General features: G+C 40.9%; 3 protein-coding genes across 9 annotated transcripts in view; 1 reads left to right on the forward strand and 2 right to left on the reverse strand.

Moving 5' to 3' along the window:
- Positions 1-3,249: 3,249 nt before the first annotated feature.
- Positions 3,250-4,572, reverse strand: NCBP2AS2 (NCBP2 antisense 2 (head to head)). Its single transcript, XM_079921958.1, has one exon. It carries the CDS (start codon positions 4,399-4,401, stop codon positions 4,102-4,104), a length of 300 nt encoding a protein of 99 aa, XP_079778084.1. The 5' UTR covers positions 4,402-4,572; the 3' UTR covers positions 3,250-4,101.
- The window catches only part of NCBP2 (nuclear cap binding protein subunit 2), a 32,850-nt gene continuing 11,024 nt past the window's right edge, over positions 4,572-26,397 (forward strand). The window contains exons 1-5 of one of the 4 annotated variants that reach the window (XM_079921954.1): positions 4,572-4,709; positions 6,632-6,813; positions 9,766-9,904; positions 10,512-10,586; positions 11,598-14,271. In XM_079921954.1, coding sequence (XP_079778080.1) covers positions 4,632-4,709; positions 6,632-6,813; positions 9,766-9,904; positions 10,512-10,583 — 471 coding nt within the window. In that variant the 5' untranslated portion in view covers positions 4,572-4,631 and the 3' untranslated portion in view covers positions 10,584-10,586; positions 11,598-14,271. Of the gene's footprint in view, positions 4,710-6,631; positions 6,814-9,765; positions 9,905-10,511; positions 10,763-11,597; positions 14,272-26,397 lie in introns of those variants that run through there. The other 3 variants (XM_079921955.1, XM_079921956.1, XM_079921953.1) reach the window with 3 other exon arrangements.
- SENP5 (SUMO specific peptidase 5) overlaps positions 14,423-26,397 on the reverse strand; it is a 39,537-nt gene continuing 27,562 nt past the window's right edge. For 2 of the 4 annotated variants that reach the window (XM_079921949.1, XM_079921950.1), the window contains exons 7-10: positions 21,029-21,166; positions 18,300-18,383; positions 16,778-16,828; positions 14,423-15,911 (exon numbers count right to left, since the gene is read on the reverse strand). In XM_079921949.1, the coding sequence (XP_079778075.1) occupies positions 15,801-15,911; positions 16,778-16,828; positions 18,300-18,383; positions 21,029-21,166 (384 nt within the window). In that variant the 3' untranslated portion in view covers positions 14,423-15,800. The remainder of the gene's footprint in view (positions 15,912-16,777; positions 16,829-18,299; positions 18,384-21,028; positions 21,167-26,397) is intronic. The other 2 variants (XM_079921952.1, XM_079921951.1) reach the window with 2 other exon arrangements.

Raw genomic sequence — 26,397 nt, forward strand, 5'->3', positions numbered from 1 at the left:
ATGACGCAAAATGCCTGTTCCTGCCCTATTCCTTCCAGCCACTGTGATGTTTTTTAAACATATAAGTAGCACCTGATTGTGAAAGGAGACAACAATCTCCTAATGACTTTCCTGAATGACTCGCCCCAAACCTTCCAGGATGCCTTACCTCTTGCTGTCATGACAACCCTTTGGCTTCCTAGATACCTGGAAGGAGGCAGTGTAGTGATGTAGAAAGAGCAGGTAGCTCATATTCAGAGGAGTTAGTTCTCGTCCCTGGTCTGCTACACACTGGCTATGTAATCTTAAGAGAGCCCCTTCCCCTCACCCAGCCTCAGTTTTCCAGTCTGTACAATGGATCAGAAGGTCTCTGAGGTGTCTGCCAGCTAACACTGTGTCATTCCTGGGTCTGCAGCACATGTTCCCTGGCCAGACAGGCATGTCTCTCCCAAAGCTCTGTAAGCATAGAAGTGGGTGTGGCATATTTAATGGCACTTCAGGGCCTACCTACCGTCTCAGTGCTTGGTTATTACCAAAAAAAGTAGTTCTGGAACTTTTCTGCCCACCCACTCTCTTACTCCTGTCCCTGAGAGAGGTGATGGAACGTTTCTGCATCTCACCCTTGAGGGATCAAGCCCAGATGTTCTCCCTTCTCAGTTGGCCCCAGTGGGAATGGAGATAGAAGGCTCAGTCAGCATCTGGTGGCACTTGAGCACAAAACCTTAAATGTGGTCTGGTCACTCTCCAAGCTCAAAGCTTCTGTCTGGATCCCCTTCACAGGATGGAGAGCAGACCCCGGGCCAAACCCACACCTGCCGCCCTGGTGAAAGCCATCAGCCCGGGGCGTGTTGCTCCTCACAACACAGGGCGCCCCCGCCCGGTCCGCTGGCAATATGAGGGGCTGTGGCACTAAGCTTGTCCTCGTTCTCCCTCCTCACGCCCCTGCCATCTCGTGAGAACAAGAAGCACCCAGGCCACTGAGAGCAGTATGCTGGAGGAGCACAGAGCAGGCGGCCAAACCTATACAACCGAGCAAACCTGAGCGCTTTTCTAGTCCCGCCTTCTGCTGGCTAAAGCCTCGGGTCATCTTAAAGCTCCACCCACCGCAGGCAAGCTGCTCTGTGGCTGCTGCTGGGTCCTAGTGCCACACTTTGCTCAGGACTCCAACCCCAAGGGAGAGGAAAGTCAGTGCCATGCTAGTAAATGTTTAGCAACCCGTTCTCTAAGGGCAAACTAGCCCCCATTTGTAGTGTTTTCTGACTTGTGTAAATACTCTTACCGTGGCTGATTTCAAACTACTAAAATGATGTTACTCAACTTGGGAGGAGATGCTAAGGATCTCTCTCCTGAGCTGGCCGTTCAGCTGGCTGTTCGGATATTTCCCTATTTAAAACTCTACAGTACCTGTTCATGACAGTTCACTGTTGTTTTGGTTGGTTTGTTACGAACTTCAGATTGGTCTTCCTACCTGTACTGCTTAGCATCATCTCTGGCACCCGACAGCACTTATTTACTTTGCAGCCAAAGATGGCTTTTCTGCCCAACAGATAAAACCAAATGCCACCTTGAGACACCCCAGATTCAAAGGTCCCAAATTCCTCTGGGCTTCTCGGGACTTCTCTTCTCTTCCCCAGTTGGGTTCACAACCTCAGAATTCCCTGGAGGAGCTGTTGGTGTAGCAGTCCGTGTAGCCTGTAGTGATATGACCTGTAACAAATTTGTCTGTAAAGTGTTGCTATCTAGATTTGTGTGGCACCAAGGGGTGATTTGGAATTGTCCTGCAGGATAGTGGAGTGAGTTACTTCCCTGCTTCACTTTCTGACAAAGCTCAGAAGAGCCTGAAAGGTATGTTGGGAGATTGTTGTCACTGGGGATGGTGGGAAGAATTTGGTCTGCTTCTTTAGTAATAGGGTACCTGGTGGGATGACAAGCCACTGACTACGAACACTGGAGGCTTCTCCAACAAAGCGGGGAGGCATCCAAATCTCCTCTAGCTGGAGCAGAAAGGACCCAGTTCTCTCTCTCTGCTCTCAGGCTCCTTTTACAAAAACGGAGGGAAATTAGTTCCTTCACACTTCTTCCGCAAAAAATAAACTGCCTTCATTTCTTGCTTTCCTTCCTTTCTTACCAAGTGGCCAGCTTGTCCAGAAGCTTCATTGCTTCCTGCACTTCCTTTTTGTCTCTGCTAGTCTAGAAAAAGACCCAACTGTGAGTGTGCTTGTTTATGTGGAGGGTAAGGGATTGGGCTGGGGACGGCTAACATTCTGCTCCTCTGATATTCAGATCCAGAGACCAAGGAGTGGGATTGAAACCAATGAGGCAAACAAGGCAGTAGAATGAACAAGCTCCTCTGGCTCCTCACTGCCAAGGTCAAAGGAGAGTCCAGTGAGTTGCCTCTGGTCTGGGAGGGGGAGGACAGGAGGGTAGGATGCCAAATTAGAACTCTGTCATTAGGAGAGTGGGACACTGGCCTCAGAGAGGATTAAATAGAAGCCCCTCTGATGGGAAGACTGGAGGATGGAATGTCAAATCAGAACTTTGACCATTAGGAAAGTGGAGGACAGGCTGCTTTTGCTTCTCCACCCTATCCAGTGACTATCAGAATGCCAGAGTACAAACTGGTCACCAGCCTAAAAGCTTCTTGGGCTTCGAGCTTTCTAGATTGCAAGATGAACTGTGTAGCCTGATTAGAGACAATCAATGCATACAATGGATTTCCTAATCGTGGGTTTGTTAGCTGGAGCATAGCCTTTAGAGTGCATCCCAGACCCTCTAAAATAGGGACAAGGAATCCAGGTAGCTTGTTCCATGGTAGGCAGTTGTCCTAACACCCAGTGATGATAGTGGTTGGTGGCAGGGAAGGGAGGCTTTGAAGGTCAGGGTAAATGTGATTAGGGACGTGGGCCCTGGAGTCAAACACCTGTATTCACATTCCACTCTGTAAGGCCTTGGGCAACTTAAGTAGCCTTATACTTCCTCATATGAAAGTTGTCTTAAGGAGTGAGATAACCCACACAGAGTGCAGTTAGCAAGTGCCCAGTACAGAGTAAGTACTCAATATGTGCTAACTACTATTACCATAGGCCTACAAGTCCCCAGGAATCCTAAATCCACCTTGCCAGAGAAGTAGGGAGCTCACACTGAAACCATGGGTAATGAGTCAATCCATTTCACCTGCCTTCACTAATCAAGGTCATTTTAAGACTCACAAGGCCTCCAAGCAGCACAAAGCCTAAACAATAAGATGTTTGATGGAGTTGTTTTCCAGGAATTTGCAGTTGGCTGTGTCTAGTTCAAGCTCTGGGCATGCTCCTGACCTTTTGACATCAGAGGGCCGAAAACTCCACCGGCAGAGGCAGGTGGTGCTAAAGCCTCCATTTTTCAAGCTGCAGATGCATGTGGCTTAGTTACACCTGTGCAGAACTACAATTATCACACCTTTCTCCAATCACCTTTCCCCACGCTCCCCACGTCTCAGGCCGCCCTGCTTCTTTATTCTTTATCCCCAAAATACCCGAAGCCCCTTGCCTTGGGGAAGACGGATCTGAGACTAGTTCTCCTCCTCCTTTAGCTGCCTTGAGCGTTAACCCTCTCTTTGCTGCAAACCTCTGCATCTCAGCGTTTGGCTTTCTACGCATGGGGCAAAAGAACCTTGTCCAGTAACAATACCCATTTCTCAGCTCACACATTTAATCAGAGGATTTTGGCAACTGCAGGATTGTCTTTTCATCCAGGATCTCCCCTGGAAGTAGTGTCCTGCTATATCAGTGCACAGGCAGCAGCATCCATCACTAGTTTTAGTCCCATTTCAGAGGGCAGACCCTCTTTCCGGTTGTACTTTGGTCCATGGCGCTCTGCCCGCGCGGTGTATCAGGTACCAGTCTTTACTTCTGTCAGGCTTCGGGGGCTTTCCTCATACGCTGTGTCCCGACCGATCACAGGGCTCCCTTCACCAGGGGTGTCGGTATGGCCTGGGCTCTCTGATGAGCGGGACCTCTGTAGGCGGACCATCTGAGTCCGGATTCCAAGCCATGCGTAGTGTCCGGGATGACTTCATAGCGCCGAGGCCGGTGTCGAGCCCGGAAGGGAAAGCAGGCGACCTCGACTCGGCCCGGCCTGGGTTTAGGGGTTTGCTCCCGGGCCCTTCTGGCTACCTGGTGGTGGCCGCGGGCGTTCCCGGAGGCTGCGGCGTAGCTCCTGAATGAAGGTGTCTCTGAAGCGGGCAGCGCGGCAGCCCAGGGAGCCCGCGGTCCCTGCCGCGAGGGCTCGCAGGCGCCGGGCCGCGTCCTGCCCGTGTACCTGGGCCTGCAGCAGTACGAAGGCGGTGAGCTGTGCCGCACGCCGGATGGGCCGCGACTCAGAGAGACGCTCCACCAGCTGTGGGCTGTGCAACAGGGCGGCCAGCAGCCGCCGTAGAATCATCCTCGGAGCGTCCCGGAATCCAGAGCACGCCGCTCTCACTTCTGATCGGCGACGCCTGACTACGGACCACGTCTGCGCCGGCGCCGCCGGATGACGACACTGCCGCGCTGGGATTGGAGCACGGGATTAAGACTTTTCACAGCGGCCTCCGAGCGTTTCCGGTTCCGCTACCGCCGGGGCGGCTTCGTTTTTCTCGCAGTGGCGGCGTCCTCGACCGAAATCTGTGCGTTATGTCGGGTGGCCTCCTGAAGGCGCTGCGCAGCGACTCCTACGTCGAGCTGAGCCAGTACCGGGACCAGCACTTCCGGGTGAGGCAAGCGGGGCAGCGAGAAGGGGAGGCCCCGGGCCAGAAGGCTGAGAATTGGTTTGCTCTTGTCTCATTGTGTCGTCTCCCATTCCCTGGTATCCCGAAACGCGAAGGGAAGCCTCGGTGCCTGCTGTGGAATGGATTCTGAAAGGGCGTTTGGATATCACTGAATCCTCTTCTCTCGTAGGCAGGGAATTTGAGGCTCGCTCTCACATTCCCTAGCAGCCGCTGCCTGATCCCCGGGGCAGTGCAGACGGGCGGCAGTAGTACTGGCGTCTCAGGTTTTCCCGAACGGTGCGGCGGGAAGGTGACTTTATGATGAGGGAAAGCGGTGTCTTTTTGACACGTGGAGCATGTGGAGGCGCCATCCTGACCCAGATACCGGGGCTTTTAATTATTTTTAAATTTTCAGTTACATCAGCCAAACTGCGCTTTGGCGTTTCGCGTCCTCTCCTTGGGCTGGTTAAACGGCCCTCCACAAGTTGTACGTGGTGAGTGGCAGACACAGTTGAGCCCTGCCTCCACTTTTAGGGAGCCCTTGGAGTGTAGAGGGGGGACCAGCATGTTAAGTGTCTGGATGTCAAGATCGGAGAACTGCTGGGTTTCAGAAGAGGGAAATTTTCGTTTGGCCCACGTCACAGCAGATTCTGTGGAAAAGGGGGAGGCTACAGCTATTAAAGGTGGGTTCTTCAGTATCAGCAAAGGCGGGGATGGGGTGGAGGTGACTGACACTCATTAACTAGTGGTTGTTTAGTAAATTTGTATTGAGTGCTGTTGCTGAAGCCTTCTGCTAAACCTTAGAGAGGGAAGACAGTTTCCACACCCTAAGACTTCATAATCCTCTAGGGATTATGGGATTGTAAATGGAAGGACTATAAATGTACAGATTTACAATGGAGGTAAGTGATCATAATCTAGGCAGAAATGATGAGTGGAAAGGGAGGGGCTGTGAGGATTCAGAAAATTCCCTGTGACGGGGAAAGGAGGGGTCACATACAGAAGAAGGTAGGTGTGGAGAATGTTTAAAATGCATTAGTAGGGTAGGGAAATGGAAATTTGAGGTCAAATTGAGAAGGATCTTAGATTTTCACGCAGTCAACTGTTTTTAAATGCTTACTGTATGCCAGGCATGATTTTTCATTCTATCACTTTTACAGGTCTCATTACTTTAGAAAGTTCCACATCATAACCATCCTGAATTTCAAGCATCCTGCAAGATTAAAACAGTGAAAGGATTCAACTTTTGCTGTTGTTTATCTCTGCAGTCTAAAGCCTATAGCTTCATTTAGATAGTAGTAAGATACTGTCTTGTAGAATTTCTACAGTGTTTCCTGAATGGGATCCACATTATTATCGTACCTTAAATAAGTACTTAGACCAGTTGTCCTAAACTGTAGGCTGTTTGGTGGGACATGACTTGTATGTGTGAGAAAAGAAGGAAAAAGGAAAATGCTTCTTGACCATAATTTTAACAAATCAGTAACAGCAGTGATAAAGTGAATCTACTTTATTTAATGTCTCATTCCAGAGTCCTGGAAAACCTATTTTTAATGTATCGTTAAAATGACTCTTGTCCTGTGAACTTTTAAGGAAGTATGGGATTGGGGATAAGACTGGGTTTGGATTCCAGCTACAACTACTGATTATATGTGTGACCCTGGACAAGCTACTTAACTGTCTTCCCTCAGGTAGAATGAGGATAATAAATTAGGACCTACTTCATTCAACTCTGAGAATTAAATGAGACTTCCATACATGGAGATCTGACTTGCAGTCCCTTGATTCTCCCTAGAGGCAGACATATTACCTGTTTCTTGTGTGTGGTATCCATGTATATTCATGCTTTTAAAAAATATAACTTGGAGCATACGCTTCACATTGTTTTGTGCCTTTCTTTTTTCACTTTGCTCTTGGAAATTCTAGGGTGACAATGAAGAACAGGAAAAATTGCTGAAGAAAAGCTGTACATTGTATGTTGGAAATCTTTCCTTTTATACAACTGAAGAACAAATCTATGAACTCTTCAGCAAAAGTGGTGACATAAAGAAAATCATCATGGGCCTGGATAAAATGAAGAAAACAGCATGTGGGTTCTGCTTTGTGGAGTATCCTTCCTGTATGTTTGATGTAGCTGTTGGCCAGAGGTGGGGCCCAGAGTGGCTGGTACCCTATTTTACAAGATGAGTGAGGATATTCGTTGATTAGCATCCCTACACTTATCTCTGCCTCTCCTTCCTTCTGTCCAGTGTGCCTATACTCTTACACTGGGAAAGCTATTAACATTAACATTCTTTCTGAAATCCATTTTTTCATAGTTGATTAAGAAAAATAATCTTTGAAAATGTATATGCTTATGGTGTTTCAAAATGTCCAGAGCATAGTGAAAATGAAAGCCCTATACCATTCTAAGTCCAGAGACAATCAGTTACGAGTCTCGTGGGTCTTTCCAGAAGTAATCCTATGTATGTGTGGTAGCGTACTGCATGCACTCATTTTTTTTTCACCTATCTTAGAAATTGCTTCATGTTAGCATATGTAGATCTACCTCTTTTTAAAACAACTGTATAGTATTTCATTATGTAGATGTATATAGCTTGATTTTATAGGTCAAAACCAAAGCTATATTTACTTGTGACCATGTATTCTCTCCCTGGAAACTCCAAATATTGGACCTTCTGGATTTATCCTTTGATGTTTTGTTTTTTAACTAATATTTTTCGGTCATTTTGTTTGAGAAATTTTCCAGACCTGATCTACCGTGTCTTGAATTTTCTTTTCTGTGCCCTGAATTGTTTCTTTTGGTTGTATTTATGCCGTAAAATTTCCTTCAGTTTCTGGTGATCCCTGGATTTCTGATCATAATTAGGGGAAAAAAGACTATGTGGATCTAGGCGGAACTACTTTTTAAAATAATTAATTAATTAATTAATTTGGCTGCGCCGGGTCTTAGTTGCAGCACACGATTCGTTGCTGCTCTAGTTCCCTGACCAGGGATCAAACCCGGGCCCCTTGCGCTCGGAGCGCAGAGTCTTAACCACTATACCATTAGGGAAGTCCCCAGGCAGAACTTCTTAAGTTGCTGCCTTGCCTTTGGGACATGTGGGTTTCTCAAATGCTAGAACGAAAAGGGATTTTATTTGGCTTGCTAATGTTAAAGACAATGCCCTAGTTCCTCCAGACAGTTCAGATCCCTATCATTTTACTTTTATTTGCCTGGGATTAAATGCCTTTCTGTTAACAGGTCTTTTCCCCACATAGACACCTTTAATTAAACCCTATATTCAGCCTCACTTGTTATTCAACTTGGAATTAAGAGCCTCCTGGGGGCTTTCCTGGTGGCGCAGTGGTTGAGAGTCCGCCTGCCAATGCAGGGGTTCGTGCCCTGGTCCGGGAGGATGCCACATGCCGCGGAGTGGCTAGGCCCGTGAGCCATGGCCGCTGAGCCTGCTCGTCCGGAGCCTGTGCTCCGCAACGGGAGAGGCAACAACAGTGAGAGGCCCGGGTACCAAAAAAAATACCAAAAAAAAAAAAAGCCTCCTGGGCTTGCTGTCTCCTTTAAGCCCTTTCAAGGGTATTTCGCACTGTGACTTTGTTTCATCCACTAGTACTCTTCACCTTCTGTTGAATCTCTAGTCTGCTTATGGTCTCTTCTCCTCTTTGTATACGTGTTTCTTTTCTGTTTTAATGGGGGCCTTGAGAAGTAAAGAAGAGAAAACGTGCTCTATCAGCTTGAACCAGAAGCCCCACTTTTTTTAAAATATGTATATTTATTTATTTATTTATTTTTTGGCTGCGTTGGGTCTTCATTGCTGTGCCCGGGCTTTCTCTAGTTGCAGCAAGCAGGGGCTACTCTTCGTTGCGGTGCGCGGGCTTCTCATTGCGGTGGCTTCTCCCGTTGCGGAGCACGGGCTCTCGGCGCATGGGATTCAGTAGTTGTGGCTCGTGGGCTCTAGGGTGCAGGCTCAGTAGTTGTGGCGCATGGGCTTAGTTACTCTGCAGCATGTGGGATCTTCTTGGACCAGGGATTGAACCCGTGTCCCCTGCATTGGCAGGCGGATTCTTAACCACTGCGCCACCAGGGAAGTCCCAGAAGCCCCACTTTTGATTTCGGTATCTGATTTCTGGATTCTGCAAGCTTTTCCCACTCTTCCTTCAGATACGAGGGACGAGTGCCTAGGTTTTACTTTTTGCCTCTGGTGGCAATACTGTAAAATAGTTCATGGGGGACAGAAAAGGCAAAGAAAATACTAGATAATAACCAGTCTCTAAGAACTGGAGTGTTTTTGCATCTGCCTTGAAGGTCAGAGATCAACAATCATGATGGCAAATACCTGAAAGGCTACCGTTCATTGTTAGTGTTTTTTTCCTCAGTTTGCCCTTTAGCATTCATTTCATTCAACAAAAAATTATTGAATGCCCACTGTGTGCTAGGCATTGTGTAGATGCTGACACTGGAATTTCAGTGTTTCCCTACCTGTGTAATTAAAGACAAGGGGAAAAAGTCCAGATCAGTATTTCCTAAACCCAGCTAATGATCGTAAGTATTACTTACAGAGATTTTTTTTTTTTTAATAGCACCCCAAAGACAGATTTAGTAGATCTGATTTGGAACTACTAATGTGAGTGATATTTTGAGTGTTTCCTTCTAATGAAATGCAATGGCAATTCATATGTACCGTGACCTCTTTGTAAGGTTCTTGAATATACAGCTTCATATTCAGGGAACCCAAAGATGCTGTTTTCTTGGATAACAGTTCATGGTTAAAACCTGCACTGAACATATTTTATATTTTGCAAACCAAAATATGGAGACAGTGGAACCAGATACTTAACAGGATTATCAAAAAAATCATCAGTGTAGCCACGGATAAGTGTCATTTTTGACTGCTTCTGGACCAATCTCAAACAGGCCTGTGCAAGACAAATTATTGTCTTTGAACTCCATCTGGTTGGATTAGTTTTTGTACTTTTTCTTAACTCAGCTTCATTTAGATGTTGCTTCCTCTGTTTACAAAAATATCTGGAGAAATGCTAATTCCTTAATAATTATAATTAAGATACTATTTAAGAGCAGATGCAGAAAATGCCATGCGGTACATAAATGGAACTCGTCTGGATGACCGGATCATTCGCACAGACTGGGACGCAGGCTTTAAGGAGGGCAGGCAGTATGGCCGTGGGCGTTCTGGGGGCCAGGTATGCAGAAAGGTTCTCTGGGTTCAGCCTTTGCCTGGGATTCCAGTCCTAAATGACAAGTGTTTTGTCAATTTGTATTTGCTCTTTTGAAAATAACTTTGTGCTTATAACCTTGGCTTGAAGTGAATCTGAAAACCACCCATTGGGGTTGGTAAATTATTTTTATACTTGATCTTAGCCAAAAGGCTGAGAAGTGATGATAAATTATTTTTAAAAACCATTAAGTAGTATATTATCTACATCACAAGCAACCATTAATTGGACTTCTGCTAGGGGCTAAATGTTCTCCACCTGCCAAGAGTGTTGAACAAAAACAAAATGCAGTAAAATGACTTTTACATTGTTATTTTAAAATAGTTTATTCTTTGCAACGTGCTATCTTTGAATGCTGAGTATGAACCTGGTGTTTGGTAAAACACCATTAGGTAGTCTTAAATAATTTTGCAGGGCAGTTGAGCTATATTATCAGTTGCTTAAAATTATGTTCTGTTCTGCTTGAAATGTTCACATCATGACACCTGAAAAGGCGTAGTTATTTGACACATTTTAGGAAGCATGTTTGTTACACTCATCTTCTCTATACTGTAACATGTTCTTTTCAATTAAGGTGCGAGATGAGTATCGTCAGGACTACGATGCTGGGAGAGGAGGTTATGGAAAACTGGCCCAAAACCAGTGAGTGGTGAGAGCCCCGTCATGAAAAACTCACTCCTTTGGCCTGTTGAATTTGATGTGCATTCCCAAGGTCTGCGAACCTGCCTATTTTTACCAAGCTTTATTTAATATGTCTCTACTGAGCTGGAAGGCTCTTCATGGTTTTCCACTTAAAAACTTATTAAAGGACAGAATCCAAAAGAATGCCTTTAATTCTATAGTCTTAACATCTTGGTTGTGTGTCAGATTACCAGAATGATTTCTGTTACCAGGTCAAAAATTGTGTTCCTTAGCAACAGACTTCATGTGTTATGTTGCTCTATCAGCCAAAACACACTTCTTTTAGGAAGAATGGAAAAAAAATTTTTAAGTGTTTACCATGTTTGCATCTAAGTAGGTTTATGGTCTACCGTGGGGCCTGGAATTACTATTTTTATAATTTTAAGTTTGCATGAGATAAAGTTTAATAAGTGGAGTTTTGCTGTGTAATGTAGCTTTACTCTAAATTAGGAATAGATTTTGATAACTGAATTTTTTTCTATGTTGAATTTTAACTTCTAAAGGCAAACTTAGAGTCAAGGGAACTTCCTAAATAGTTGGGTAAGCCTTAGACAGTCGCAGGGGACACCACTTCTTATGTGCTTTTTGTATCAGGAAATTAGGTCAGGACTTGAAGGGTATTTACTAAACACATTTTTCAAAATATGTTTTCGCTAACGCTAAAAAAGCCAAGGGTCTGTATTAGAGGGAACCTCAACTACTCTAAGGGCAAGGGGGGGACGCTGTCAGTAGGAAATGGGGAGGAAATATCAGGAGATGTGAGTTAAACCAGTGCCTTGACATGATGAAGGTTGTTAGAGCCAGCAGATCTATATTTTTCATTTTCAAACTGATCTTGGGAATTGAGTGGGGTTGTTTGTTTTGTTTTTTAAAAAAAGAGCTTAAAGATCAAGAGAATACTTAACAAAATCAGAAATGCTTCCCTCGGGAAATGTTTTGGCTCATTCTCATACTGAAGTCTGTCTTGTTTTTTCCCTAGCTAACTGTGCTGAGTTTCAGAGCCTGGGTAGTGAGCTGGTGGTCTCTACAGAGAAGGCAGTCTGGAGGATTTATTTTGCATTTGTAAGGCAAGAGAGAATTTCTCTAATATTATGTGAACTATTGCTCATTTTAAACTGGTAGTCTAGTATTTTCCCTGATGTAAGTGATATTTTTTCATCTAGCAACAAAGTATCTCCTAATCTCCAGTAGTTTGTGAAGTTGGGGCTGAAGTATCTCAGTTGAACATCTTTCATGTTACAGTAAGTGTATGTTTTCTCAAATTTAAACTGGCTATTTGAACTTTAAAAGAAAGATATCTCTAAATTAGTTGTATTTAGGAAAACATTTGCAAATATCTAATTTAATGAGGACAAACAATTCATTATTAATTAAAATCTTTTTTACACTGTAGTTAGAATTAATGTATTTTATATTTTGCAGTAAAACGTAACTCAGATTTCTGTAGGCATTAAAACCACAGTGGTTCCTATTTGAATTGTCTTCTGTAACAGATTTCAATAAAATTGGACCAACTTATTGTCTGTTTCCTCACCGATAATGACATTGAAGCGGTCTTTACTCTGGAATACATTTTTGGGGGGAAATCTATGAATAGTATGCAGAATTTGCATGTCCATTTTTAATTTGACAGTTACTAATATTGCTGGTCACTAGCCACATGTAGCTAATTAACTAAATTAAAACAGTTCCTCAGTCAGTCACATTAGCTACATTTCAGATGCTCAATAGCCACCCGTGGTTAATGGCTGTTGTAGCTAATGGAATTTGTAGGATGCCAATACAGAACATTTCCATCATTGCAAAAAACGCTACTAATGGACAGTGTGGGCTGCTTAGAGCCCACACTGGTCACTGTTAATAGATGAGCCTTGTCGTGACTGGTATGTCACTGGGAAAAATTACCAAACAACAGTACATTTTATCCAACACAAGAGAACACACATTTATAAAGGCATTTAGTTTATTTTTCAAAAAAATATTTTTGCTAGAAGGTTTGAGTGGTTTTTACATGATCACAATCTTTAAATAATTTTTTTTCTAACCAAACGGTACCATTTAAGTGGACAGCTTGTCTAGATTTGCTTTTGTTAACACCCAAATACAATTAGCACTTCTGATGGCATTCCCTAGGTCTTCTTAATTATCTACAGGCCAGGAGGCAGAGCCTAGCACAAAACAAAGTATGTGCTTTACACCTGCTGATTAGTTCAGTTGCATAACAATTAAGCAGAGCAGGTAATCAGGATATCTAATTCACACTATTAACACACTGGTTCTCGCCTGAAGAGTCTGATTCACCCAGAGCTCCCAATTATTCCTTCTAACCCAGGGAAGTAGTATACCACAACTGCAAAGAAAAGGGGCAGCTCAACTTAGGCTAGTGCTGGCTGTGTCCCAGTTAGGTCTGTTATTTTGTTCCAACTATGAATTCAAGGTGACCAATGTTAATCATATTCAATGATAAGTAGAAAACAAACTGCAAAGCCAAAACAAATAATTTGGGGATTACTGGCAGCAACTGCTGCTTCTCCCTTCCTTAAGTGCATCCCTTCCTTAAGAGAAGGTTGGTTCTCTATGATTCTTGAGTAGAACTTAACTAAAAGTTGAACTAAATCTACATTCATTGCTATAGATTTAACAAAAGGATAAAAGCAACTACAGACTGGTAAATTTGCTGATGGAGAGGACTGAGCAGCTTGTTGAAGGCACATCATAAGCAGCTTTTAGTTTGATAAGGCCTGCCCTCAACCCCAAAAGCATAAGGTCTGCCCACCCTGAGGGCACCCAAACAACTCAGTGCCAAGCTAGTGAGAGTAAAACAATGCCTGTCTCTTCTACCAACAGCCCAGACTGTATTTCCAAAATTTCTGTTGCAAGGAAGCCATTATTGCAAACATCAGGATAAAGGCCATTCTAAACTTAGGGCTTGGGCTAAATAGAGGTTTGCACCTAATCTCAAGATGGGGGGAAGCAACTATGTGTGCTGAAGCAAGTTTCGTGAACAACAGAGAAACATTTTAACCAGACTTAAAATATTTGACATTTAAGCTAAAGCATGCTGGACGATGTACCTCAAGGTGCCCTACTAAACTGGACGTGAAAGGCACCCTGGACTTGGGACAGCTCACCTTAGATTCTCTCTGCCTCCCTGTTAAGAGCATGACCATTTCTCAGAGTGGAGGAAATGGCAACTGAAACTTTGGGCATTAAGATTTTGGCCAGAACACAATTCTGTCTCTTCTGTATGCCTCGTTCTGTCAGAGAGTGAGATACGAGATACGGAGCTCTAAAGTATAAGACATTTTAAATCAATAGTCTAGTTACCCATTACAAAAAAAAAAAAAAAGGCAAATGTCTCACATACAGGTTTGAAAAATCTCATGTTTGTATAATTATGCCTGAAAACCTCAAGAAGACACCCAACCCATTTTGTCACCTTTCCTAATGCTGATACAACCCTACCTGTAGCAGCACAAAGTGCCTCTAATAGCAGTCTTTTTAATGACTTGAAGCACAATAAGAAATACTGACCTGGTTTTATATTATACTAAGGAGTTTGAGTGACTAGGAAAGTGCTGGGGCTGTTTACAATATAAACATTGGTGTTGGTGCTTGGAATGTCTGGGGATGGGAACCCTGCATGTAAACATGTTCTGACTCCACCCTCAACTGCTGGCAGTCAGCCCTACCTTATGGCCAAGTTAAACTGCACATTTTAGCTTTTTATTTTCAACACCTCACACCTAACGAGGCATAAACCAAAGCATCTTCTGCCATTTACTTGGTATTTTTCTGTACAAGCTTCTGAATTTCTTGTATACACGTTTGTTGTTTTTCCTCCCCCAGTTCAGAAAAGATGTAGTTTAACATGCATCTTTCCCTATTTCCTTTCCTTTCCAATATCACAAAACTTTGTTAGATTAAAGATGCAAGATCCATTACTTTAATCCTAATGCAGCCAAGGGTAATAAATCAGGACAGGGCCACTTCTGCCTTCCCCCAGAAGATGAGGTTCATGGAAGCAAAAAAAAGGACTCCTGTGCTAGAGTCTCAGGGTTGGTCAAGCAGAGGCAGATGAGCCCTGCATGCTGTTGAGATCACTAGAGAAATAAGAGGGAAAAAACTCATAACATTTGGTGTACTCCCCCAGTTTCATGTCTCCCTTAATACCTTTCCTGTTCTCTCCTCTCCACCCACGTGCAAAATACCTGAAGTCAGTCTTCGGTTTTGAATGTTTATATTTTAAATACCCTTGAAATAGAAAGGTATTTGGCAAATCTGAATTTCTTCCATATGGGAAACAATTGCTGTAGAAAGGCTGAATTCTCATTTGTTTGACCACTAGTTTTGACAGATACTAATTTTTTAATGGGTCAAAACCAGAAAAATCCAGGGAATCAGTGTTCCAGCAAAAGCCTTTGTAAGTTAAAGCATTTATTATAAATGCTTCTTAAAACCAAGATTGAAATCTCTCATGTGTGAAGATAAGTGGACCCTCAAGGTCGCTGTCTTTTTCTCATACCTTAATCAACTCTTCCCAAAGCAGGCACTGTGCTTACAAGTGTGCCTCCATAAATAGAACATACCAGTCAGTTTATGGCCACTTCCTTTTCACCCTTCAAAAGGAATGTGACTCACTTGGAGAGGGAAGTCAGTGTAAGGTGCTGCTGGTAAAAATAAAACAGGACTGGCTTTGTCTGAAACCCCTTCTAGCTACCCTTTATGCCCCAGGGAACATCTACTATTCTCAGAGTTACGTTGTATCAAAAACATCCTGCATTTTTATAGGTTCTGGAATTAAAATTTAAACCTGTATTCAGTTCATATCTAACTAAGTTTCAAAAGCTGCACCAAATCTACTAGGCTTTTTTTTTTTTTTTTTAATACTCTGCACTGCATGCTCTGTCTATATGCATGCGTTTGGATAATAAATATTAAATATGGGGGGACACACACACACAGAATCCATAAAATTAAAAATGAAACCAAACTGAACATTAAAAAATAGTACATAGTAACTAGGGAAATGAGTAAGGGCAGAAAATAAATTTGAGGTAACAACAGTGGCCCAACACCACTGATCTGAAATATCTGTAAAAATTCAAATAAGTGTTTGGAGATTCAAGTAACAAACCATCTGCTCCAACTTGGTCAGACTTCCCAGAGTCCCTGCTGAGTTTCAGTCCATGAGCCGGCACTCACACAGCTCCTTGTAAATCCTCTTCCGCACTCGGGGCATGTCTTCTTGGGAAAACTGGAAAGGCTGCTCTAAGGCGAGGCACTTGCAGTACTGCAAAGGTCCCAGAAACACTTAAGTGGCACGTGGAGTTATGTACCAGCCTAATGTATTTTACTAGATGCAGACCTAATAGAATAGGGTCTAAGGCAAATGATAAAGTTTGTTTAAACTCGTAAAAATGTTTTAAAACGTTTACCTCCAAATTATAGTCAATTTTCCAGGCAAGTATATGTCTTGGGATTCTCCCTCCCTCCCCACTCAATACTGTGAAAAGCCATACCGATGAAGGGGCTCCAGTTCTTCTAAAGGTGAAATCTGCTGAGAATGCAGCCAGACCTAACATGGCCTTTAAGTGAGAACTTGAATTTGTTTACAAACGTGAGTCTCATGAGTGAGCCCATCTTCCAAGATCTTCGGATATCTCTAAATTCATGGATTATGTACTATAATTTCCTTCATAAATGTATAACAACTTTTTCAATAGCCCTTTGAGACCTAAGATCTACAGCATGAGAAAGCACAGTGTTTAAATGTGGCCCTTATTTAAAATCTAATTAGGTTTTACTCTGTGGTTAAAGACCACCTACCAATGGTTAGAAAAATATAGTTAATACTACCAATGCCAAGGGTCTATGAAACAGACAAATTCACATCAGTCTCCAATGTGGCTTACCAATAGCCTCTGATAAGACATGGATGATACCAATTATTCATCTTCAGCCTTAGAAGGTGATTCTTCCTAATGATAATATATGAAAATGCAGAACTACTGCTTCCCAACAACAAAGGAGGGTTGGGAGGAAAAGTGTTCTGTTATCTGTACCTAGTACCTGTATACATCAGAGGGATCCCACTTCTCCCTAAACCCAATAAATTTAATTTATAAATTGTAAATACTGAAAAAACTATTTCTTTACCTGGAGCACAAATACTCCACAGTCACTGTCATTTTTCTGTTGTGGAATACACTACGGGGAAAAACAAAACGATCATTAAAACCAAGTATTCCTCTTCAGATAAGAAAAGCTGTTTTTATGGAAAAATGAGCGAGACAGGAAACTTGTCTGTATCCAAGACAGCTGGTGTGTACCTCTGGTATTCAAAGTGTTTGAGTTTATGGAGGCATCTGGCCATGAAAAGAGCTATCAATCAACCACAACTTAGAACATTTTGCCTAAATATGAGAAGTGGGAAATCAAATAAAATCCTATTTTAAAACTTCCATTTGGATAATTAGTTTTGCTATCAATTCACTGACAATGGAATCAAAATGGAATTGTGGATCAGAGAACGCAGTGCATGGCCTGGACTCTGAATACGTAGTAACAATGCTGCTTGGTAGTCTTCCCTTTTCATCTCGTATTTCACAACTCTGTCCTATTCTTTTAAAGACATGGTAAAGGTAAGCAGTATGTTTTCCAAAGAACTGGTTACTGTACTCTGCCTAAAGTGTTGGAATATGAAAGATCCTGATTAAATTTAGAATACCTGCATATACTACTGGGTAAATTCAGAATATTCACAAGTTCAGTTCTGGTTTGAACTAATATACTAGGTTATTTAAAATACAAAACGTAAGTTTAGAAGTTAGCATATAGTACAGTTCAAGGATAAACAAATAAGCCTTGTCCCTTTGGGTTTGGGTTAAAGGTTTATTTCAAGACCCTGCCTTTTTAACAGTGTCTTTGATCCGGATAGACCTGAGTTCAAAGACTTCACTCTGTCAATAGTTTTGATGGCCTTTGGGGAAGCTCACACCTAGGATTCAGCTTTCTCATCTACAATAAAGAGCTTCTTATCCCTAAATGACCTGCCTACCTCACAGACTGTAAGGATCAAATGAGATCATACATAGAAAAACACTATGAAAACAAAGCAGTGCCCATAAAACAGAAGACACTGATATTTGTGACAGGGTTAAAAGGCTAGGCCTGCTCACTCTGCCCCGCATACAGCTTTTATGTCTATGGCCAAACACAGTGCTGCTTCTAGACTGTTCAGACTGAAGCACTCAGGCCACTTGTCTTCCCCAAATGCCTGGAAAGCAGCCCAGTACACTTGCTCCCTTAGTGAATGCAAATAGTCATGTCAGTATTTCTCTGGGTCTACATGAGTCATCTGCAAATAAGAGCCATGAGGCAAGAGGCAGGTGCCACCAAAAAAATTTTTTTTTCCTTTTTTTCAACAGAGCAACTGTATCAGCAGCAGCTGCCCCCAGGATGAAATGACTGAATTTATTTGCCCCAGCAGGCAGTGGGAAATTGGGCAGCCAGGTGATGAATACTGAACTGAGGTTTACTCTGAGCTGCCTCCCTGCAGCCTCTAGGCTCTCTATTGGTATCTTCATGATCAGTCTTCATGTGCTTTTAAAGACACCCACCCCTTAGACAATTCCAGCCCCTTGACATGCCTGGGTTTTCATTTTTATCACTTACTTACCTTGGTAACAGCAGTCTGCCAACCCTGAAGAAATTCAGGTCTATTTTTTTCTCTGGCTTCAGTCAGCAAATACTTTCTTATATTCTGGTTAAAAAGAAACCACAACACAGATGCTGTGTTCCATCAGTTGGTGAAAAATGGAACCTGCCCGCAGCAGACAGAAGCAAAGGAGGAGGCTGTGGCCCCACCACTGGGCAGAGTATGCATTAAAGAGTTTAAAGCTGGAACTTGATTTCAGACCTTTTTCAATTTATAGAGTGAAGGACTCAGACCTTCTGTACTGTATGCACTTAGACTGTGGACACTGGTATATGCTTTAATTAGATCTTTTTATGAGATGGTCAGCCTTTTCCAGGAGTAAGTCAACTTGCTGAATTTGAAACTTAAATAAATACTGGCAAAACAAAAAGAAAGCCTTAATTACTGCCAATGCCCAACAAAGGGAAGGAACCCATGGCAGAAATCATTAATAAATGAAATTTAAACATTCTAGCCTTAGATATACTCCATGTTTTTGAGGGCTGCAGGTAAAAGTATCATTCAGCTTCTAGAAAGTGATACTTAAAACCCATCCTGGATACTAAATACAGTCAAGTCCACTGCTGAATTCTCTACCAAGATGAAGCCTACTGAAGTTCCTAATTTTCCCTTATGCCCTCCACCTCTTTGTGTATCTTTCTCTGCCTATCTTTTCTAAGGGTGAAGTCAGAGGTTACATGAATTAAATTAACCCCCTGAAGGTGGAGCAGAAGTATGTATGTACATGTAGAAATACAAATATGTGTCTGTATATACATACATACATACATACACGTATCTGCATATTCGTATTTTCTTTCCATATATAGTATCATTCTGCAACTTGCTTTTCCAAACTCAGTATGTCTTGGAGATCTTTCCACGTTAGGACACAAAGATCTACTATATTCTTTTTAACTGCTATGGTCAGTTTAATGTTGTGAATATACTACAGTGTATGTATGTATTTAGCTATTCTGTTAGTAGAGCTAAATTTAGGTTGTTTTGACTTTTCACTGTTATCAGTAATGCTGCAATGAACATCCTGGTGTATGCCCCATTCTTGTGTGCATATGCAAGTATTTTTATGTAGTATATACCAAGAAACAGAACTGGTACGTAATATGATATGTGTCTTTTTAATTTATAAGGCACTTAGAATTGCAATTGTTCCCCAAGGGGCTGTATCAATTTATACACTCCACCAGAAATTGAGAGTGCCTGTTTCTTACACCCACTTTAGTAACATCAAACTTTTCCTAACATAATAGGCAAAAAATGGAACCCTGAGGTAGTTTTAATTTGCATTTCCCATATTTCTGGTGAGGCTGAGCATCTCTCCATGTGTTTAATGGCTATTTGCATTTTTCCTAAAAATCATTTATTTTATCCTTTGTCCCTTTCTATTAGATCCTTCTTTTTCTTATTCATTTGTAGTTCTTTTTATATTCTGGATAGTGACTATTATCTATGTCACAAACATTTTCTCCAAATCTATCCCTTTTAACTTTATGACAGACAGAAGTTTTAAATGATGACATGGTCAAATTTATCAATCTGTTCCTTTAGGTCTTTTGCTTTTTTTGGTTCTGTATAAGACCTTCTACACTCTTTGTGTTTTATATTTAGGTCATTATTCCATCTGGAATTTGTTCTTATAAATAGTATGAAACAGAACCTGTATTTTACTTTTCCAAATAGAGAGCTAATTTTCCCAATGGCATATATCGAATAGCCTGTCCGTCCCCAACTTTATTATATACTAAGTTCCCACATACACATGAGCTAGTTCTAGATTCTCTATGCTGTTCCACCAATCCACTTGTCTATTCCTAAACCAATATAATTAAAATAGCTTTAATTTTCAAAACTTTGTGATATGGTTTGACATCTAGTAGACCAAATATTCCTTTGTTCAGTTTTGATCTACTTCAAAACTATTTTAGCTGTTCATGCACATGAATTTTGCAATATGAATTCTAGGATGAGCTTATCAGGTTTCATTCAAAATCCTCCTGGGAAACTGATTAGGACAGAAATTAGTTTATATTAGTTTAGGGAGAATTAATCTCCTTCCGATACTGAGTGTGCCTGTCTTCCCATCTATTCAGATTTCCTTTAAATACTTTAGAGTCTTCATCTCAAAGAATGTCCCCATTTTTTGTTAGAGTATATTCCTGGGTAATTCATGTCTTTGCTACTTTTGAAAATGGAATCTTTCTGTTTTCATTTACATTTTCTAACTGTGCGGGATAATCAGGAAACAAACTGATTTTTCTTGTTTTGTATCCCACCATCTTATTGAACTCTTATTAACTGAACTCTAATATTTTGCCAGCTGATTCTCTTGGCTATAATACACTCTACAGAAGTTATTTTGAAGATACAAGCCAATTTTAGCTCTAAGAGAAACCAAGGAAAATGATTTCTATCCACATTCAAAATGTAGTTTTGAGGGAAAGACAGAAAAAAATCTGATGAAATCCAAAACAGGTCATGTATCTCAGAGAGGGATCCAGATCGTGGACAGCTACCTCTTCCCACCTGGAGATTCCTCTTGTCCTTTTCTCTGCCAACATTTTTGACATGACATGACAGAAAATGATCATCTGTGGTACTGACTTCTGTTGTTCTATCCTAGAGCTGAGATACCATCTGGTCAATCACAAAATAAATGGGGAAAAAAAGCGGGGGGCAGTATATTAACTTACCTCTACACAAAACTTAAAATGAATGCCTTGGGAATCATAAAATGAAATAATTCGATTAGAGAGTGTCACAGTAATGAGAGACCAGTGGACTTCCAGGTGAATAGGAATCAACAGAAGACTCTTTTTAAACAAATCCACCTGATCAAGAAAAGAAAAAGAAATGTAGCCATCACCACAGGCTTTCCAAACCAACAACAAACAGCAGCTTCCATTTACTGACCTTTGACCTGTCCAAGGTCATAAAACTAGGAAGTGGTGAAGCCAGAATCTGAACCCAGATCTTAGTCTAAAGCCCATGTTTGTAACTAGTAAGCTAAAACACACAACAAGAAAATTGAAGATAACAGAAAGCACTGTTTTCCATTTAACCTGCTAAACCTGTGTTTATTAACTACCTAAAATGACTTAGCCCCTTATTTTTAAGCCTAACTTATTTTCTTATATACATATTTGACCTAGAATCAATTCTTATTTAGGAAGGAATTGTGGTATTAGAAAACAACATAGCCTTGCAATATGATCACAGGCTCTGAAGTTAAGTCTGGTCAAGTTCAAATTGTAGCTCTGCCACTTATTGGCCAGATGACTTTGGCAATTTTCATAGCTTCTCTGTGCCTTGATTTCCTCAATTATAAAATACAGATAACAATAGTACCCACCTTATGAAGTTGTTGAGAGTGACAATAAATGTAAAATGCACAAAAGTGTGCTTAGCAAATTATATGTAGCCAATAAATCTTAGCTGTTATTATCACCACCTCAAATCTCTCAGATGTCGAAATTGAGAAAAAGAGCCTTGATAATTCTTCATGTCCTTTACATCCTCACTCACCCTTCATATCATAATACATATCACTTAAAAATCTAGAAACATTCACTGTACCACTCAAAATCCCAGTTGTGGACTGGATGATAAAGTAGTAGGTACTCAATAAACATTTGTAAAAGAGTGAATGGATTTTTCTCAGGCATTTTTTGTATTTTAGTGATTCCCTGGGTTAAAACAATTACAGGACTATTTTCTTCTTTAATTACTTATTTTATTTTATTTTTGGCTGCGTTGGGTCTTCGTTGCGGTGCACATGCTTCTCATTGCCATGGCTTTTCTTGTTGCGGAGCACAGGCTCTAGGCACAAGGGCTTCAGTAGTTGTAGCATGAGGGCTCAGTAGTTGTGGCTCACAGGCTCTAGAGCACAGGCTCAGTAGTTGTGGCGCATGGGCTTAGTTGCTCTGCGGCATGTGAGACCTTCCTGGATCATGGATCGAACCCGTGTCCCCTGCACTGGCAGGTGGGTTCTCAACCACTGCGCCACCAGGGAAGTCCCTATAGGGCTACTTTAAACTAGATTCTTAGAAACTATTTCTCAAGCGTTCTTTGCTTTCTGATATTCAGATAATGTCCTGTTCTAGAAGAATCTTCTACCAGTCTACATGACCTTGTAACAAACCACTTCTGCTTTTCAGTTTCTGTATCCATAAACCTGAGAGGTGAGGTGGACAGGAAATACTAAATAGGACATACAATTGGTCCTTTCCAGCTCAAAAATTCTGAGTATCTAAAACAAGAAATCGTATTTAAAATACAGCATTAAATGAGACCAAATTTACATTTTTCTCAAAAAGAAACTTTTTTCTTAATTATAAATCAATTTTAAAATAAAAATTGCGAAATACAGATAAAAGATATATTTCAGTTTGTCTTTCCAGATCTTTTTCTTCTTTTTAATATATTAATGTTCACACACGCGCACACACAACCTTATTACATATATGTAATTAAGAATGATGTGTGTGGAGTGACTAAGATAGAAAAATAGAGGATGTGATGATGAAGAGTCTGGTTGTTAACAGGCTTTCTTGGATTGAGAGATAATGTCTAAACAAGACTGAGTTTGGAGCACATTTCTTCAACATGTGTAGGTTAAAGATTTCACTTGTCAGGTGGAGTGTGTATTGAGACTATGTATTGAGACTTGTGTATGAACAAGAAGGGGCACAAAGCCCTCTAGTTATCAGAGGATTTAGCTTCAGGAGAAATGGGGGGTTATCTACTCTAGATGGCAAAGAGCTGGGAGAGGCTCATGGGCTTGGCATGCTAATAAGGTAGAATTAGAAGATGAACTTTCAAAACGCATTGTTTACAAAAATCTTTCTCACTGAACTATGCCCTCTCTGTAGGTATTAAAAAAGTTGGTTTCTCATTTGCATAATAAAGTGGAGAGCTAGTAGTGGGAACTTATCTAATTCAAAGTTGGTACTTAAATTTCTAAGAAAAAAATATCTGAAACAGTAACAAGTTGTATATTGCCAAAAACTACAGGAAAAAATGAAATATAATGCCTTGATTTGGAGATGAAAAGAGCTTCAAATATATAAAGTACTTTAAAATTGTAGAAAATATAGTTCAAAATGATGAAATAAATGCTAAAATAAGAATATGCTACAGCAGGAGGGACAAAAAAAAAAAAAAAAAAGAATGATGTGTGTGGTCAATTGTATTACTGATCTCAATTACTTGGTGTCCTCCCTGTAAGGATTATACAGAACTACCTATTACCATGTGGCTTCACTGCCCCTTCCAGCGGGAAAAATGTAGTCATATGATTCACTGTAAAGAGAAATGAATTTATCTCATGACCAAGCTGAAACTTCAAGAGCCATCATGTGGCCCTGAGACTGACATGTCTGAAGATTAGGTGCTGCTCCTTCAGTTTGGGTCCCATTAAAGGAATAAAGATGAGAAAAGACAGGATCATCTCCTTAGATATAGGGAAAAGCATCTGATAAAACTCAACATCCATCTATGATTAAAAGCTCTCAGCAAACTAAGAATAGGAGGGAATTTCCTTAACCTGGTAAAGAGCGTCTACAAAAAACCTACAACTGACATCATAAACAGTAGTGAAAAACTGAATGCTTTCCTCCTAAGATTAGGAACAAGGCAAAGGTGTCCTCTCTCATTACTTTTATTCAACAACGTACTAGAAGTCCTAGCCAGTTCAATAAAGCAAGAAAAAGATGGCATACGATTTGGAAAGGAAAAAATAAAACAGTCATTACTTACAGACATGACTTTCTATGAAATTCTCACAGAATCTACAAAAAAGCTCCTAAAACCAGTGAGTCTGACAAGTCAAGGATACAAGGTAAATTTACAGAAATCAATTGTATTCCTATATACTAACTGCAAACAATTGGAAGATAACGTTTTAAAAATTCTGTTTTTAGCAGTTTCATCAATATGAAACACTTAGGGATACATTAAAAAAAATAAGAGCTCACATGCCACAATTAAGGAGCCCAGCGGCTGCAACTAAGGAGCCTGCAAGTTGCAACTAAGGAGCACATGTGCTGCAACTAAAGGAGCTGGTGAGCCACAACTAAGGATCCCGCCTGCTGCAACTAAGACCCAGCGCAACCACGTAAATAAATAAATAAATACATGCAAGACTGTACACTAAGATTTATAAAATACTGCTGAGAAAAATTAAAGACTCAAATAAATGGAAAATATACCATGTCATGGGCTAGAAGACTTAATACCGTTAAGATGTCCATTCTACCCAAATGAACATACAGATTAAACACAATCCCAATCATAATCCAGCAAGTTTTTTAAAAGTAGAGATTGACAAAATGATTCTAAAATTTATATGAAAATGCAAAAGGACCTAGAATTGCCAAAGCAATCTGGAAAAAGAAGGCTAAAGCTGGACACTTACACGGATTTTAAGACAAACTGTGAAGATAAAGTGATCAAGACAGTGTGGTATTAGCATAAAAACAAAGAGATCGATGCAAGAAAACATAAAGTCCAGAAACAGACCCATACATATGTTGTCCACTGACTTTCTACAAAGATGCCAAAGCAATTAAAGTGGGAAAGAGAAGCCTTTTCAGGAAATGCCAATGGAGGGAAAAAAAAAAAAAAGAAACTTGACCCCTACTTTGTATCTTACACAAAAACTGAGATGTACCAGAGATGTAAATGTAAAACCTAAAACTATAAAGCTGTTAGAAGAAAACATATGAGGCAAGTATTTTTTAGACTGGATACAGAAAGCAGAACTATAAAAGAAAAAAGTATGGTAAATTAGATTGCATCAAAATAAAAACCTCCATTCATCAAAACACATGTTTAGGGACTTCCCTGGCGGTCCAGTGGTTAAGACTCCACACTCCCAATGCAAGGGGCACTGGTTCAATCCCTGGTCAGGGAACTAAGATCCCAAATGCCTCACGGTGTGGCCAAAAAAAAAAAAAACAAAACACTTGTTTAAGAAATAAGTATAAAAGCCACAGACTGAGAGAAAGCAGTAAAAAAGTATAGATCTGACAAAGGACTTACAACCAGAACTCAATAATAAGCACTTCTTTACTAAAAAACTTTTCATTTTTTAAAAAAATTAATTTATCTATTTTTGGCTGTGTTGGGTCTTCATTGCTGCACGCGGGCTTTCTCTAGTTGCGGCGAGCAGGGGCTACTCTTCATTGCAGTGTGCGGGCTTCTCACTGCAGTGGCTTCTCTTGTTGAGTAGCACGGGTTCTAGGCACGCAGGCTTCAGTAACTGCAGCATGTGGGCTCAGTAGTTGTGGCTTGCGGGCTCTAGAGCGCAAGCTCCGTAGTTGTGGCACATGGGCATAGCTGCCCCGCAGCATGTGGGATCTTCCTGGACCAGGGATCGAACCTGTGTCCCCTGCATTGGCAGGTGGATTCTTAATCACTGCGCCACCAGGGAAGTCCCAAAACTTTTCATTCTTATCATTCACCCATTTTTCTATTGAGTTGGTGAGGTCTTTTTCTTATTGATATGTAGAAGCACTTTATATATTTAAAAAATTAGTTCTGTGATTTGAATTGCAAATATTTTTTCCCAGTTTACTGTTTGTCCTTTTAGGTAATTCTTTTTTTTTTTTTTTTTTTTTTAATGTCATCTGAGCTTTAAGTTGTACACAGAATGGACTTTGCTACTCTTTGAGATTATTTTTTTAAAGTTCTGCTATGGATTTCCTTTGTACTTCCACTATTTCACTGTCTTGTTGCATTCAAATCTTTGGTCGTTCTGTAATTTATCTTAATGTAGTCTAATTTAGTGAGTACTTAATTCTTCTTTCATTTTTTCTTTAATAATAATGCATTTATGGCCATTATTTTTTCCTCAAAACAGCTTTCATTATGTTCCATAGTGGTTGGTAAGATGTGTTCCCCTTTCTATCTTTTTCTAGACAGTTTGTATATAATTTCATTTTTTATTTTCTTTTAGACCCAGGGGTCATATCAAGGTTTTATATCTAGTGCAATTTTTTAATTACGTATTTTTAGTCATCTTTTAATATTTATTTTTAATTTAACTGAACTGTGATTAAGG

The sequence above is a fragment of the Stenella coeruleoalba genome (assembly GCF_951394435.1).
Source record: "Stenella coeruleoalba genome assembly, chromosome: 5".
Lineage (NCBI taxonomy): Eukaryota > Metazoa > Chordata > Mammalia > Artiodactyla > Delphinidae > Stenella > Stenella coeruleoalba.